A 16,301-nucleotide genomic window follows, 5' to 3' on the forward strand; every position below is an offset into this window, starting at 1 on the left:
CTTTGGAGGGGAAGATTAGTTTCTGATAGTGGTGGCCTCAAGCAGCCGCCAGCCGCCCATTCTACAGACGTGGAAATGCAGGCCCAGGAAGTCTCGAGAGACAAGTCAAGGCCTGGTAGGATTCTTTCTCCAAACCTATCGTAGGAAAGCTCGGAACTACCCAGAGCACTGACTTGGGGGTGACAGATTTCCTCCCCTGCTCCCAGCACTAAAACTGCCTGGAAAGTCAACCTGCCAATTTCCTGTCCTTAAGTTAGTGTAGCGTAAAGTACTCGAGAGCAGGGACCAGAGTCCTGTTTCCCTGCGTGTCCGCTGTAGTGTCTAATGCAAGGTTTTGCGCTCAGCTTTGCCAACTGCTGGTTAAATAAGAGTCCCTTTGCAACCAGGCGCGCCTGGTCTGATGACAGATGACTTTATTGGGGTTGTGTAGATTCAAAAAATCCTCCAAGACTGCCTCCCCCCCGCCCCTGGAGAACTTGGGAGACACTCGGCACACTGTACGTCTGTGGGTACCTTGTGTGGAAGTCCTCTGTCCCAGCCTCTCCTGACAGTTTGGTGTGTTTGCATATCCACACGGTCTGCACCCCCATCCTTAGAGAGTTTCCAGAGAGAAATTCATCAAACCCCTCCTCGTCCCTTTGTCATTAACCTTGTGCCCTGGGTCAGAGGGACAAGGAAGGGGGCTGTGCTGGCCACCAGCCCCCCAAGTGCCAGTGGTTGGAGGACCAGGGCCTCAGGCAGCTGTCAGTGAGAGGTCCCTGCCCTCCGCTTTAGAGGACTGTTGCAGAGGAGATCCATGATTCCCCGTCTTTCTTACATCCTCATTCCGTGGCTACTCCCAAGAATCCCCCCCCCCGGGCCCTGGAGGGAGAAAGTTCCGCAAAGAGTATTTTGTCTGGTCCTGTTTTTCCGTCGCTCCACGGGATGTTTCAGGCCCCGTCACCTTTTCCCGTTTGCGCACGTGTGGGTCCTGTTGCCAGCAACCGCGCTAGGTCCAGGAGGACCTCGAAATTAATTCGGGCTGAAGAGGGAAAAGACTTCAGTGCGCCCTCCTCCTGGGAGGGGAGGGGATTGCTGCATCAGAGGGAATTAGAGGCAGTAGCCAAACTCCAGGCATAATTATACCACTTGGTAAATGCGAGTTCCCAGAGGAAAGGGCATCTGTTGAAAAGTATTCCCACCAGAAAATCAGGGGAAATCTTAACAGATAAACTAGTTGTTAAAGACCTGCCTTCTGGGGCCCAGGCTTAGGGCAGGGCTTGCAGGGAGTGGGGTGGTTGAGTGGGGAAAGGGCCTGGACTCGAAGGAGCTGTTGGAACCAGGCAGGCGCTTTTCTCTTTGCCAGGTGAGGCCGGCCATTGCATCCACACCTGGGAATATCTGTACTCAGTAGTGCAGAAGTGCCTCAGAAGCCGCCCGCCAGGATCCGTTTGCCTGGCTCGCCTGATTTAGGATTTGGGCCCTTTGGTTCCAAGTGCCCACTGCCAGCTGGCCTGGAGAGAGGATAGTGTCCCATTGAGGCCCTCTGCCCACACCTAACTGTCCCCAGATGGCCCTCGCAGGCCTTGTGCTGCCTCCCCTGTGCACTGTCTTTCTGATGATTTCCGAACGTTTAAAACGGCTGATGCTTTCTGGGGCAGTCACAGAATGTTCCCCTGTGTTCTGCGCTTCTGTTGGGGAGCGGACGACAGGGTGATCCCAAAAGTGTAAGGAAGGGGCAGCCGCTGAGGCCAAGCCCCCGGGGTCATTTCCAGCCACCCATTCGGAGGTTCCTCGAAGTGGCCTCCATGCAGCCGCGGTCCTGGTGCCTTAAAGGAACTTGCTGGGGTTGAGGCTGCTGTGTGGAAAGTTGGGGGACAGCTAATGACGAGCCAGGTTCGTTCATTCCCAGATATCCTCGAGAGCTCAGCCTGACTGTCGGTTGACCTCGGCGGCCAGGCACCCTTCCTGGAGAAACAGCTAATTGATTTGCTTCAATTCTTTGGTCCTAATGGCCAGGGAAGACGTCCAGGTGGAGTGGAGGAAGGAGGGGCGTAACCCTTGGCCATGGAATTGGCTTCGCCTTGCTAATACATTCTCATGACTTGACAAGTCCGAGGACTTGGCCGGGACTTAGGTGCCTGCCTCCAGTGAATGTAGCTCGAGTGTCTCACTGAATCAGAGACTGCTTTTTATTTTTACTACAATGGCACAGAATCTGTGTTTCCCCACCATCTTCATTTCCGAGAAGATTCCAGCATTCGGGGAGAAGGCCCCAGAGTGCAGAGGCTGGGTGCTGGGACCTTGAATCTGTTGGCTGAGTCTGCGGTGTGCCCTTAACCGGGGGTGTTGAGGCTGAAACTGGCGCCAGCCCCGGGCCATAGATGTCACCCGGGCAGTGCTTTGGGCACGGCCTGCCGGCTGCAAAGATCACCCGTTGCTGCCTTGGAACCTTCCTGTTTACTTTGGCCGCCGTGGCCGAGTGCTGGTGCTTACATTTCTGCCCATCTCCAGTGGAACTGTGGTCTTTCGTGCTTTCACAACAACTGCCCTGCCGCCTGTGGGCCCTGGGTAGGAACTCCGTGTCATCAAAAATGCCGAGAAGTCAGCCAAGGTCTGAGCAGCCAGATCGAATAAGTCAACCCGAGGAGACGGTATCATCGTGTAGGAGTTACCTCTCAGAAGCCGAAGCCGCTTTCCAGCGTAGTGGCGGTGGTGTCCTGATGATATGTGTTTAGTTTTCACCTGTAACTCTGCCAGCAATTCAGGGTTTGTCTTCCTGTCTCTCAGCATGAGCACAGGTCAGGGAGGAAGGCAGAGGCCCACGTCTGCAAGCGTACGTGGTGATTACAGCCTATTAGGGGTAATATAAATATTGTTTTGGGTTTGTTTGTGTTGAATGTTCTCCATATGCAGCGCTACTCAAATAGAGGCTTGCGGTTGATTTGAGTATCAGTTGTTTATCCAGACGTTCAGCCCTCGTATCTAGCTTTCGGCTGGGTATTTTCACCTGAATTCCACAAATCCTCAGTGCCTGGGCTTTACGAGGGCACCGAGCTCCCGTCCCTGCCCCTCCTACCGTCGCTGGCGTCCCCGCTGCCTGGATCTTGGAGTTGTTTGAATCTCTTCCACTGTGGGGTTCTGCCAGTTTCCCCTATACCAGGCTCTATTTAATCTCCGTCTCTCTCTCTTTTTTTTCCCCCTTCAAGACGGAGTCTTGCTCTGTCGCCCAGGCTGGAGTGCAGTGGTGTCATGATAGCTCACTGCAGCCTCAAACTGCTGACCTCAAGCCATCCTCCTGCCTTGGCCTCCCAGAGTGCTGGGATTGCAGGCGTGAGCCACGGTGCATGGCTTATTTATCTCTTTTCCCAGCCACTCCCCCTGCGTCCTCTGGGTGGCTGGCTGGGCTGCTCGCCTGTCTGCCCTGGTCTGCCTCTCCGGGCCTGTACACAGATTGCCCGAGGACTTTGACTCAAACTGCGTTTCCTCGTCTCTGTCACCCTCTTCTCATTGGTCCTCGTTTCTGTTGTGTCCGATCTGCACATTCCGCCCAGGTCCCTGCCCCTCCCTGCGGTGTGCCTGGTCCCTGGTGAGTCCCTGCTCCCTCTCCCTGCGGAGCCCCAAGTGGACAATTGTCCTGAGCCAGGGGAGCTCCTTCTGCCGTATTGTTTTTCAATTAACTGATTTTTTAATTGACAAGTAAAATTGTATATAGTTATTGTGTACAGCATTTTTAATTAATTTTTTTAAATTGCATCCCTCCTATGCCTCATTTCTTTTTTTTTTTTTCCAGAAACAGAATATTTATTTTAATTGCAAGTACCCACAGAAGGTTTACAAAAGTCAACCCTACATTAGGCCAGAGAGCGTATTCCAAAAAGTAGAAATAATGCAAACTGCATTCTCTGAAAGTGATATTTAATTATGTCTGTTATTTTTCAAGTTGGAAATGAGATGAGAAAGACCTAGAGGCATTGATCCGTCAAGCCCTCGAAAGTTTACTAACATCGTATCAAGCACTACTCCATGCCAGGCCTACGCCTTATTTCTTACGCCTGGCTTGCTGCACACTCAGAGCCCAAAACCTCTCTTGCCAGCTCTTCGGTGGCTGGAACCTCTTTGTCCTTATCTGCCTCTTTGGCCCTTCCTCCTGGGAAGCACCACCGAGAACGCCCTGACCTGGAAGGCTCTCTGGTTTAATTAATCCAGTGTTTTGGGGCCTCGGGTATGGTGGTTCCAAGGTAGAAGTTAAGAGGATGAACGAGATGTGGTTCCTGCTGCCAAAGTGTTCGCAGGGGCCTCAGGGGACAGCAGTAGATAGCCCAGGAGTGAGGGACAGGACGAAGTGGGTGCTGTGGAGACCGTGAGGGCATAGTTGGTCTCTAGTGTGGGCCAGAAAGGGCCCTGGGGAACGTAGCACACAAGCTGGAACCGAGGGATGAGTAGAGTTTCAGGATGGGTTTAGGCAGCCCCGGCTGCAGGGTTAGAAGAAACGAAGGCAGATAGGAGTGGACATTCCCGGAGTGTTTCGGGCTGGCCAGCATCAGATTGAGCTGGAACACAGGGCGTGTGCGTTTCCTGTGTTTTCTCAGTTCTGGGACTCGAAGACATGCCATCAGCTTAGGAACGACTTCTGTGTGCGTGTGTGTAATGTGCATGCACGCGGGGGCTCAAAACACAAACCTCGCACGGACCGTCAGTGCATTCTGACTTCAGAGGGTCAAACCGCGAAAGGAAGATGAGTGTTTCAGACTGGAGGAGACACACGCGTGGAAGATGGGAGGTGTGCCGAGGGGCTTGGGCTTCATTCTGAGGGAGCCGCAAGCCATCGGAGCATTAAAACGGAGGCGGGGGGTTTGGAGGGCAGGCAGTAGGATCCATCCGTGCTGCTTTCATCGAGTGACAACTGAGGGCAGAGAGGGAGGGAAGCCAGTCGGGCGCTGGAGCACTCAGCCAGGGGCAGGGGGCCTTGGAACGCCAGACAAGAGACAGGTACGGGAGCGATCGCAGCCACGGGGACGCACGTGGGCAGCTGGCGAGCAAGAGGGTTGGAAGGCGCAGTCGGGAGCTGTCTGGTGCGGGCCCCAGCGGGCGGCTCCGTGGGAGTTTCACTGGGAAGTGTGGGACTCGCCGCGGCCCGCCTGGCTCCTGGTTATCTCAGCGCTTAGAAACAAGTGCGCAAGTGTCCACTTGGCCTCCGCTTCGTTTTGTAACTTTCTTGTATTTGATACGAAGTGTCCGTGCTGTATCTTTTAGAAGCCTGGGAAGGATGTCACAGACCAGGGTGGATGTTTGCTGTAGGTTCCCTGTCCGTGGTTTCGGCCGACCCAGGTATTCAGAGTGCTTCGAAGGCTTGTGGCTTTGTGCTCGGTGGAGTGGAACGGGCCTGGGCTGCCTACGTTTCAGGGCAGAGCCTCAGACTCGTGCATGGCGAAGGGAGCTTGACTGCCGAGGCTGCACCTCCACTGGGACCTGTCACCAGGTGGCCACGGGGTCGCCTCTCTGTTCTCACTGGGAACCGCCCGTTCTGCCAGGGTTTGAGCTGGCAACTTAGGGATCTCAAGGGTCCCCCAGGAGGCGTCTAGGATGGGTGGGGATGAAAGTGCTCGGCTCAAGGCGCTCAGGAGGCTTGGCCAGAAAGGAGACAGAGTGGGCAAGTGGGCCGGCCCTCGGGTTACACAGGCCTAGGCTCAGGTCTGGTCCCTGCTCCTCACTGGCTGAGCGACCTCGTGCGTCCTGCTTAGCAGCTCGTTCTCGGAGCCTCGGTTTCCCCATCCGTGACATGAAGTGACTGCCCTGCAGCTGCACGGTTGTATCCAGGGAGACCTTGGTGGGGGGTTCCAGCTCCGGGTGGGCAGACGGTCAACCATGAGAGCTGAGCCAGCGCAGCCGTTAGCAAGGTGGTTTCTGATGGTGAGGAACGCTGAGAAGGAGGGACGTCGCCGTGATGAGATGATGTGGGTGGTGGTGGGTGCTTTCGGATTGGGTGGTCAGGGAGGTGACGCTCAAACAGAGCTCAGGGACGAGAGAAGCACCAGTGTGGGAAGTCCAGACAGAGGGAACCACAGTGCTGTGGCCCAGAGGCAGGCGTGAGCTGGGTGGATTTGAGCACCAGCCAGGAGGCTGTGCAGGTGGGACAGAGGGGCGGGGGGCCTTCAGGGCCTGCGTGGGCTTGCCAAGGGGAGAGGGCGCAGGGTGCACTAGGCACAGTGTGGTACACTCCCAGTTCCCGGAAGCTATGCCCATTCTCTGTGCTGGTTTGGAAGTGTATCGCCTCTCGAAGAGTCTTTCTCTTGAGTGTAGCCAGCATCGAAAGTGCCCGGTAGGTGAAGCGGCAGGACAGCCGGCAGCCCCCTGCCTTGGGCCTCGTGCTGACCCCATTCTCGCCTCTCTTTCCCTCCAGTGCACCGTCCAGGTCAGATTAGAGCTGGGGCACCGCGCCCAACTTCGCAAGAAGCCCACCACGGAGGGCTTCACCCACGACTGGATGGTGTTTGTCCGCGGCCCTGAGCAATGTGAGATCCAGCACTTCGTGGAAAAGGTGGTCTTCTGGCTGCACGACAGCTTCCCCAAGCCCAGACGCGGTGAGTGGCTCCCAGCCTTGAGTCCCCGTGGCACTGACCTGTGTGACTTCACTCCTGCAGAGCCCTGTTCCCACCCTGCCCCCCGGGAGCAGCAGGACCTCCATGCGGGGAGACTCCGGCTAGTCCCACAGTGTGAGGGCATCCAAGCCCCTTCTCGTCCTCCTCCAGCTGTTGACTCGGTCATAGGAAAAACTGAGGGGAGGTGGTGGCTGTCGTGTCATCAGTTAGACCCGGGCTCTGAGAAGGAGCTGGAGAGCGTAGCCGGGTGCTAGTGCATGGGAAGGTGACCTAACCCAGCTGTGAGTAATCAGGAAACTGCTTACTGGGCCTGAGTTTGGTCAGGGTGCCATTTTAAGAATTCATAATATTTGGGGCAGAAAGAATCAAAGCAGCTCATGTCACTGCTGTCTTGTCTCTTATATGTCCCCTGCTCCACTTCAGGCCTCAGGCTGCCATTGGTTAAGCACAGATGCTGCAGTCACACATTCTGCCAGCATCTCCAGCTGTGGTGTGGTGGCCCGGGCCTCCCTAGAGGGCACAGTCTGATGGGGCAGCGAGTCGGGAACTCACCCAGTTTATGGTCAGAGGGACTTCCTGGGGAAGTGACCCCGGGGAAAGATGGGAGGGGAATTTGAGGTTGGTGGTCTTGGGAGCTCCGTAGGGGCCGGGGCCACGTCTGGTTTTCAAATGATTGAGTCCCCAGTGCGATGCCCAGGGCCTGGCATGTCACAGAGGCTCAGTAGGTGCTTTTTAAATGGATGTATTGAGAAGGGAACGAAGGACTTCCCCTAGCAAAGCGCTTCACAGTGAGGAGAGCCGCCGCGGGCTCCCGACCCCTCCGCCTGGCAGCACGAGGGTCTAGGTAGTTCCGGGGGGTCGTGGGGGCTGAGCTGGGCACAAGTGTGATGTCCTTGGGCTGAAGCCCTGAGGACCCCGGTCCTGTGCCTGCAAGTGGCTTACAGTCTAGCGGAGAAGTGCCAGATGTTACAGAGGTAGAAACTTGCGGTTCCAAAGGGACGTCCACCCAAGATTCCTAGTGACGCAGGAGCCATTTCTTTTTCTTCCGGGTCCTTCCATCAGCCTTCGGCTATTCCTTTCCCTCCTCGTTTCCCCTTTCCTGAGTCTTCACCTTCTCCTCTTTTCCTTCCTTCCTTCCTAAGCTTCGGAGAGGATGGCAGCTATGGCTCCTGAGGACGCAGATATCTATAAAGCACCTCAGTAATGGGAACATGTGCCATCTCCGGAGCACTTCCTGCTAAGCTCTTTTCATAGGCAGGATCGTGTTTCATTCTCGCCACAGCCCTCTGCTGCAGAGGAGAAACAGGCTCAGGGGGCAGGCCGCCTGCCTGTACTTCGAAGGGGTCGGCAGGCTGGCCTGTGGGCGGGTCCGAGGCTGCCTGTTTTTATTGGCCACAGCCACAGCCATTCGAGGAGGTGTCGCCTGTGTTGCTTTCACAGACCAGCAACCAGAGCCGCCCTCCTCCCCTGGGCGGGGCCCTGGCTGTCTCCTGCAGCACCCACTCCAGCTCTTCCTCACTGTATCCCTCTGTGCCCTCCCCTTCCCTCTGTCCCCAGAGCACAGCGATTGGCCAGGGACGACGATTTCTGTCCACTTTGAAACTGTTTATTTCAGCTTCATTCCCCGCCTTGTCGGTAACCAAACAGCTCCTCTCGGTAACGTTGATGGCGGTCTGTGTCCCACACACTTTTCTCTCTGCTCCAAGTTTTGTGTTTCTGGTGACCACCCTGCCATGTGGGGCCTCTCAGAATCCCTGGGAGGTGGATGTGGAAGCAGAGGTCACAGAGCAGCCCAGTCACCTGCTTGAGGTCATGGAGAAGCAGTGTGTTCTCTGAGCCCCAGATCCCTGGAAATGGGGTGATGGCCGAGGTTCACTCTCCCCAAGTGTCAGTGCGTGGGCAGCTCTTAGATGAGTAGCTGGGCCCTGCTGGTTGCAAAGTCTGTCCCTGTGGCCAGTGTGCAGAGGGCACTTGCATTGGATGCATCAGAGTAAACACCCAGTTTGCTGTTTGTTGCATTGAGTGAAACTCTGCTGGACTCGGCCAGAGAACTGACTGCAGGGCTGCAGCTTCTGCAGTGATACTTGATGTACTGAAAAAGTATCTTTTATATCAAATGCTCCACATTATCGCAAATCAAACAGAAACACACAAGGTACAAAATTGCCATTCCCCATGCTCCCTGGTCCTACCACCCAGGGGCAATCTTTCTAGCCCTTTCTGGACTGTGTTTTTATATTATTTTATGTTATTTTATTTTTTTGAGACAGATTCTTGCTCTGTGCCCAGGCTGGAGTACAGTGATGTGATCATAGCTCACTGAAACATGTAATTCTTGGGCTCAAGCCATCCTCCTGCCTCAGCCTCCTCAGTAGTTGGGACTACAGGTGCACGCCACCACACCCAGCTAATTTTTCCATTTTTTGTGGAGGCGAGGGTCTTGCTATGTTGCCCAGGCTGGTCTTGAACTCCTGGCCTCAAGCAATCCTCCCACCTGGGCCTCCCAGGAGCTGGGACTACAGGTGTGAGCCACCACACCTGGCCTGGATCGTGTTTTTAACATTAGCTAATTTGCTGCTTATTTCTTGATTTTTCAAATGTAAACAACGTTTATTGACTTGCTGGCTTGAAAGGTTGGAATTTATCTCAAACTGCCCCTTTTCCCACCGTCTCTAAGTTTTTTATAGTGCAGTGACTCGCTCTTGCGTTGTGTGTGTCTGTGACTTTGAATGATGACGTGAGCCTGTTTACCTTTGAGGTCCCTCACAGTCCCACGGCACCCTTTTTAGGGAGTCCTCTGGGTGCCGGGGCTAAATCGCGATTTCTTCGTCCGATAGGCCTACACAGCCGCATGCCTCTTAGCCTTTTTTTCTCGTTTTGGTTTATTTTTCTCCTTAGCACCATCTTAGCATATTATGTGTATTACTTATTTATCTTGCCCGTCCCCCTCCAAGGAAGACAGTTGTGTCTGTTTTGTTTGCTGCTACCTTTTTGATGCCTGTAGGGATGCAGTAGGTGCTTACTAAGTGTCTACTGAATGAATTAATGGATTCTTCTGCTCTGTCAGCTTCTGTCAATGTCTTCTGACTCTCCACTGAGGAAGATTAGGATACAAGTACCTCTATGTGTCCTTGGCCCTGCTATGCTTACCCACAACCCCCCCTTTTTTTAAGAGACGGGGTCTCCCTCTGTTGCCCGGGCTGGAATGCAGTGGCATGATCACAGCTCACTGCAGCCTCCAACTCCTGGGCTCAAGCGATCCTCCTGCCTCAGCCTCCCAAAGTGCTGGGATTACAGGCGTGAACCACCGTGCCCGGCTTTTTTTTTTTTTTTTTTTAGCCCCCTGAATGTTTCACTCTGGTTGCCTTTGACTTCTCTAATCACAACGGACCCTTCTCGAGGCAACGGTCTAGCCAGCGCCCTGGGCCTTTTCTCTGCTGTTCTCCTGAGGGGATTTATTTATTGCCCTATGTTTTGGTTTATTTTCTTATTTTGCTAGAGCAATTTCTCCAGTAATATCCCAAGAGATTAATTACTTAGGAAATTTCCTAAGAAAGCTGTGTGGGCAGTAAACTGTCTGAATCCTAGCGTGTTTGAAAATGCCATTATTCCTCACAACTCAGTAATTGTTCGGTCGGGTGTGATTTTCCGGTTTGAGAATTACAGGTTGAGTATCCCTAATCCGAAAATCTGAAATCGGAAATGCTCCGAAGTCCACAGCTTCTTGAGGTGCTGACACGGTGCTCAGAAACTGCTCACTGGGGCATTTTGGATTTAGGATTGCTCGTGTTAGGGATGTTGAACCAGCTGAATGCAAATATTCACAAGTCTGAAAAAATCCGAAATCCAGAACACTTCTGGTCTCAAGAGTTTGAGATGAGAAATAGCCCACCTGTGCTGTCACTCAGGGCTCTGCAAACGTCGCCTCCTTCTCTCTGAAGAGTCTGGTGCCGCTGGGTTCTCGTTCCGTTACACAGGACCTGTTTGTTTCTCTAGAAGCATTTAGGGTGTTTGTTAGGGCATTGCTTTATGACAGGATGGGATTTTTATTGTCGTTGTTCGTTGTGTTTTGTGACATTTGGTTCTTTCATTTTAGCTCTGGAAAACTGTTCTTCTGTTTCTTTGACAGTTTCCTCCCATCTATTTATTTCCTCTGTTTTCTCTTTCTGGGATGCTTGTCACTGAACTTCTCTGTGCCTGAGTCTTTCCATCTGTAAAACTTGAGGGATCGTCTCTGCTGTGTAAGATCGTAAAGATTCGGTGAACCAAGGTGAGACCCACGCTTGACGCTCAGTGGGTGCTTAGACATGGTAGCCATTGTCTGTCGTCTAATCTGCCAAACTGTTTCTTATTGTCTCACCTTTTTTAAAAAAAAGTATCTTTTTGCTCTACTATTGGGGAGATTTCCTTTACTTTCTAGTCTTGTTGTTGAATTGAAAAATTGTAAGTAAAAAATCTGTAATATCTAAGAGCCCTGTCTTAGTTTTATTTGTTGGGTATATCTCCTCGAATCCGAGGACATTGACTCCTAGGTTATTTATTTATTTTTTTCTTTTTTCTTTTTCTTAAGTTCCCTTGTGGTCTGCAACTTGTTTCCATGTCCTTGGCCTCTTTCTCCCAAGTGGGGATTCCTTCTGAGCACTCTTTTATGGGAGGGTGGGTTCCATTACCCAACAGGCTTGACGGTCTGTGGGCTTCCCAGTTTCCTAAAAGAGGAGGGCTTCACTCGGGGGTCCAGTTTCCATGCTCCCCCCGATAGCCGGCTCTCCTCTGGAGACGAAACCGCCTGGGTTTCCCCAGGGGGAATCCACCCTGCCTGCGCTCTGGGTAGGGGGAGGCTGGAGGGAAGAATCCCCGTGCCTGTTGTTCCAAACACAGCCTTGCAGTTTGCCTCTTTTTGTTTCTTTAAATAACTGCTTTACTGAGACATAGTTCACATCCCATAGAATTCACCTTTTTAATGTGTACAATTAGAGTTTTTAGTGTGTGCACACAGTTGTGCAGCCATCACTGCCGGTTCCATCAGCTCTAATTGCAGAGCATCTCCCCCACCCCAGAGGGAACCTGGACCCCAGCAGTCACCCCCTGCCCCCCCCAGCTCTCATCCTCACTCCTGCCGTCCCCCCAACCGGCCCAGGCCGTCCCTGCCCTGCAGCACCCTACGGCAGACTCTGGGACACAGATTCCTGTCCCCTTGCCCAGCCTGCCCTTGTCCGCTTTCTGCTGTCCAGAACCGTGCTGACTGCTGGCATCTCCTCCCTCCCCTCTTCACCCTCAGGGCTTTGTTGTGTGCTGTGCTGGTTCCCGTGGGCGCCCAGGCCGGAGGGTAGGCCAGTGCGTCTGCCTGGTCTCCAGCCTTGTGCTGGAAGCTCATACCCTTATCTCTGGAGGGACAGATGCTTTTCCAGCCTGGAAGTGCCCATCACATGAGAGGCCTTTGCAGAGAGAAACGCAGGGCAAGGGCCCTTCCCTGAAGAGGTGGGGACAGAGAGTAAATTTGGACAGATAACGCAGTCCTTATGGTGGGCCTTTGTGGTTGGATGGGGTTGAGATGGGAGTGGGGGTGCGGGCAGGAGACAGGGCGTAGGGTGGGGTCTGCGAACAAACCCCAGGCTCTGCCCTTGCCTAGGCCTCCCTTGCTGGGGGGTCACGGGTGGGAGCAGCCCACCCTTCCTCTCTGTCCTGCCTCCGCTTTCCTTCCTGGGTTCAGGTTGAGTATCGGGGTGCCCATCGGGTGCCTGACCTGGTGCGAGACTTCAGGGATGGAGGGAGGCTGCAGAGCGCTCCCGGCCAGTGGGGTTGGGCGAAGCACCAAGCAGGCAGCTCTCTGCAGCTGCAGGGATGCCACAGCCTCTCTCCACCTGCTCAGACAGGATCGAGGGACCCCATGGAGGCTACAGCGTGACCTGGCCTCCCTGTTCAGCAGTATTTGAGTACTTTCTGTCCCTGTACCACCTGAGGGAGGTGTGGCAGGTGGCGTGCTGGGCAGTGTTTGATAGTAGGTACTGAGTGCTTCCAAGAGGAAGTGTCACGTCCCAGCTGCAATCCCTGGGGACCTGAGTGATCAGCTTACAGCCTGGAGGTGTGGATCAGGAATGATGCAAGAAGTCCTGCAGCAGGCTGGGCGCAGTGGCGCCTGTAATCCCCACACTTTGGGTTTGGGAAGCTCAGGCAGGAGGATCGCTTGAGCCCAGGAGTTGGAGGCTACAGTGAGCTATGATCGCACCACTGCTCTCCAGCTGGGTAACAGAGCAAGATTCCATCTCTTTAAAAAAAAAAAAAAATAAGTCCTTCAGTGCTGGGGATCCTGTGGGAGAGAATTGTGACCTGGTGGGGTGAGGGGCTCAAAACAGGGGTCCCAGAGGAAGTGATCTGTGATCCGAGAGGCTCACCATGGCTGGCTGGCTGGCTGGATCCGAGGCTGGGTTGCCGAGGGCTGGGGCAGAAGGCGGTGAAGCTCCTTGCAGGTTGCTGAGGGCAGTGGGGGGCCACGTTGCAGTTAGCCCAGCAGCAGATGCCTGGGGGGTGCCCGAGGCAGGACGTGAGAGGCGTAGCTCCAGGACAGTGGGCTGCGTTCCAGAGGGGTTTGGAGGTGGACTTGGCCCTTGGCGACGGGTGAGCCGCAGGAGAGGGAGTCGGATGGCCTCGTCCTTGGGTGAGTGATGGGCCCTGAGCTGGGGGATGCTGGGGGTGGTGCAGGTTAAAGGGGCAGGAGGAGTTGGTTTGGGGAGGGCCTCATCGGAGGTCCCTGTCCAGCATCCCCGGTAGGACCAGGACATTGGAGGAGGAGGAGTCAGCACCAAGGGGCCAGAGGTGTCCTTTGGGCCTGTGTTGTCATCCTAGCCCGTGACTCTCTCAGACACAGATAGTGGTGTCTGACACAGTGGTGGCTGCTGCTGGCCTCTGGGGAGGCTGTGCCACGTGGTCCTGTGGCTGTTTGGGGAATGCCCCTTGCCCCCAGCAGGGAATTCAGGCCACCAGCTGTGGGCAAGGCCTCGCCCTCCAGAAATTTAGCTGGCAGTGGGGCAGGCAGCAGTGGGGCAGGCAGCCGGTGGGGGGAGCAGGGCTTGAGCCGGACTTTCAGGGAAAGTGGGGCTTGGGGAGGGGAGGGGAGGTGGGGTGGAGGGACCCCTGGGAGCAGGACCTGGGGCCCTGGGCCAGCTTACAGCCTGGCATCCGTCCCTGCAGCTCCAGTCTCTGGGGCCAGGTGGGTAGGGGTGAGCGAGGGAAGGCGGGCTCTGGGAGCCCCTTCCCTGCTCTCCTGCTCTCCTGCAGTTTGCAGACTGGGGCCCCTTGCAAAGCTGTCTAGCCAGCCCTGCCTTCGAGAGTCCCTACTCCAGACCTAGCTGCTTGCCAGTTTTGTTTGGATAGATACATGACATACACAAGGTTAGATATTTGAGTCTCTTTTTTATTTAAATGAAAAATCTTATGGTTTGAATTTTAAAAAAAGCATGTTTCATTATGTTCCATTGACTGTTTTCCAGCCATTTCTGGCCCACTTAAGAATGACCTTACTAGTACAGGCGTATGTGTGTAAAGGTTTTTAACAATTGGCACCACGTTAGGTGAAGTAAGCCAGACACGGAAAACAGACACTACGCGGTCTCACGTGGAGAATGTAAAACAGTCGGACACAGAGAAGCGGAGAGCAGGGTGGGGGTTACCGGCATGGGCCAAGGGGGGCATTGGGGAGATGATAGTCGGAGTGTGGCCTTCGGTTCCGTGAGATGAGTGGATGTGCTGTACGGTGTAGCGCCTGCAGCCAGCAGTACCACAGTGCACGCTCGAAGTTGCTATGAGCTTGGCTCTTATGTCAGATGTTCTTCGAAAACAAAAACAGCAGTAAAGGGGTGAGAGGAGACTTCAGGAGGTGATGGACTTGTTCTCGGCCTTGGTGGTGGTGATGGTTTCGTGGGTGTCTGTGTATCCCCAAACTCACGGAGACGTAGATATTAAGTATGTGCAGCTTCCAAAGTGTCAGTCACGCTTCAGTAAAGCAGGTAAAGACACCCACAGACCATGGGCAGGATGTCTTCCCACCTCCCAGTCGCAGTTGCTTCTGCAGAGGGAGGGGTGGGGGTCAAGGGATTTGATCTCTGCTGCTCTCATTGTTTTCTTAAAAGCGGGAGAACAGTGTTTCCACGGCTCTCGTATGCGAGAGCGTGTGTGTCAAAACTTCCAGTGGTTTATTCTGGAGGATGAAATTACAGATTATCTTGTGTGCACTTTGTTGTTCTTTGTTTCAATTTGGTTTTTTTTGTTTTTTAAATCTCTGGGGTTAACAAGGTTCTGTTCGCATCACTTGGGAGTGTTCTCAGTATGTGCAAAAGCAGAACCCAGGTGGACGATCCTCCTCCATCTCGCAGCGTGCGCGTCCCTGGCACAGAGCGGGGCTCAGCTCCCGTGTTGGAGGCTGTTACGGTGGGGCACGCGGCCCTGCCTGGGAGACGGAGCCCCAGTGGGTCTCACACCTCACTCAGGTCATGCCTACTGACCCCCTGCGTGGCCTTCTCTGGCCTTGGCTTCCTCGCCCGCTGCAGGAGCAGGCGCCCTGGGTGCAGAGGGTAACTGGCACCCCCTCCTGCTCTCCCTCTGCTGACCGCTCCAGGGGCCAGGTCACCTTTCCCCTCCTCTGCCCCTTTATTCCCCAGGACCCCTTCAGTGACTCTCCCTGGGGAGCTCAGCCTCCGGAAAAGCCGCCCTCCTGAGAGCCCCAGGGAGGAGGTGGCGGGGTGGGGATGGGGGCGCAAGTGCTGCTGCTGCTGGGGCTGGGCCTTGAACGGGACAGGAAGCTGATGGATGCGTTTTTTCCTTTTTAGTGTGCAAGGAGCCCCCCTACAAAGTGGAGGAGTCGGGATACGCTGGCTTCATCATGCCCATCGAGGTGCACTTCAAGAACAAGGTAGGATCCTTGAGCAGCAGCGGGCAGGGCGCATGCCCCAGAGGAAACCCTGGGCCAGGGACGCCAAGGGCGGCTTGCAAAGGTGGGGGTAGAACTGGCCGTCTCCGTGTGAGGAAGTGCTCTGGTCCCCACTGCGCACAGACGCACCCGTGAGCGCCGAGGGGAGTATGTTGGTTGCCATCCGATTGCTCTTGACGGCAGGTGGCCGTGCCCCAGGGTGCCACTTCTCCAGGGGAGCAGCCGGCCACAGCCCATCTCGTCACCTAGAGAACACACCCGCAGCGGCATAGGTTCCTCCGTGGTCCTAGAGGTTAGTCACTGGGCCGTACGAAGTGACAGATCTGGAAATAAATGTCCAGCAAGGGGCAGCTGGTTAGATAAACTTACAGCGCATCTTCCAAGCAGAATCTTTGATGACCTGTGAGGAGAGAGAGTTCTTTTTTCTTCTGAGACAGAGTCTGCTCTGTCTCCCAGGCTGGAGTGCAGTGGTGTTTTTACAGCTCACTGCAGCCTCAGACTCCTGGGTTCAAGTGATCCTCCTGCCTCAGCCTCCCGAGTAGCTGGGACTACAGGCACATGCACCACCGCGCCCGGCTAATTTTTCTATTTTTTGTAGAGACGAAGTCTCACTATGTTGCCCAGGCTGGTATTGAACTCCTGACCTCAAGTGACCCTCCCACCAGGGCCTCCCAGAGTGCTGGGATTACAGGCATGAGCCACCGCGCCTGGCCAAGTTCTTAATATTGTTCAGTGAAAGAAGCAAGTTATATGAATGATATTTATAGGAAAAAGGAATTACATACATCAAAAATGTT

At 54.5% G+C, this 16,301-nt stretch overlaps 1 protein-coding gene across 2 annotated transcripts in view; it reads left to right on the plus strand.

Annotated features, from left to right (window-relative positions):
* Positions 1-5,840: 5,840 nt before the first annotated feature.
* MLLT1 (myeloid/lymphoid or mixed-lineage leukemia (trithorax homolog, Drosophila); translocated to, 1) overlaps positions 5,841-16,301 on the plus strand; it is a 49,454-nt gene continuing 38,993 nt past the window's right edge. For both annotated transcript variants that reach the window (XM_012646302.1, XM_012646303.1), the window contains exons 1-3: positions 5,841-5,892; positions 6,383-6,563; positions 15,404-15,486. In XM_012646302.1, the coding sequence (XP_012501756.1) occupies positions 5,848-5,892; positions 6,383-6,563; positions 15,404-15,486 (309 nt within the window). In that variant the 5' untranslated portion in view covers positions 5,841-5,847. The remainder of the gene's footprint in view (positions 5,893-6,382; positions 6,564-15,403; positions 15,487-16,301) is intronic.

Source organism: Propithecus coquereli, unplaced genomic scaffold (genome assembly GCF_000956105.1).
Source record: "Propithecus coquereli isolate 6110/MARCELLA unplaced genomic scaffold, Pcoq_1.0 Scaffold241, whole genome shotgun sequence".
NCBI lineage: Eukaryota > Metazoa > Chordata > Mammalia > Primates > Indriidae > Propithecus > Propithecus coquereli.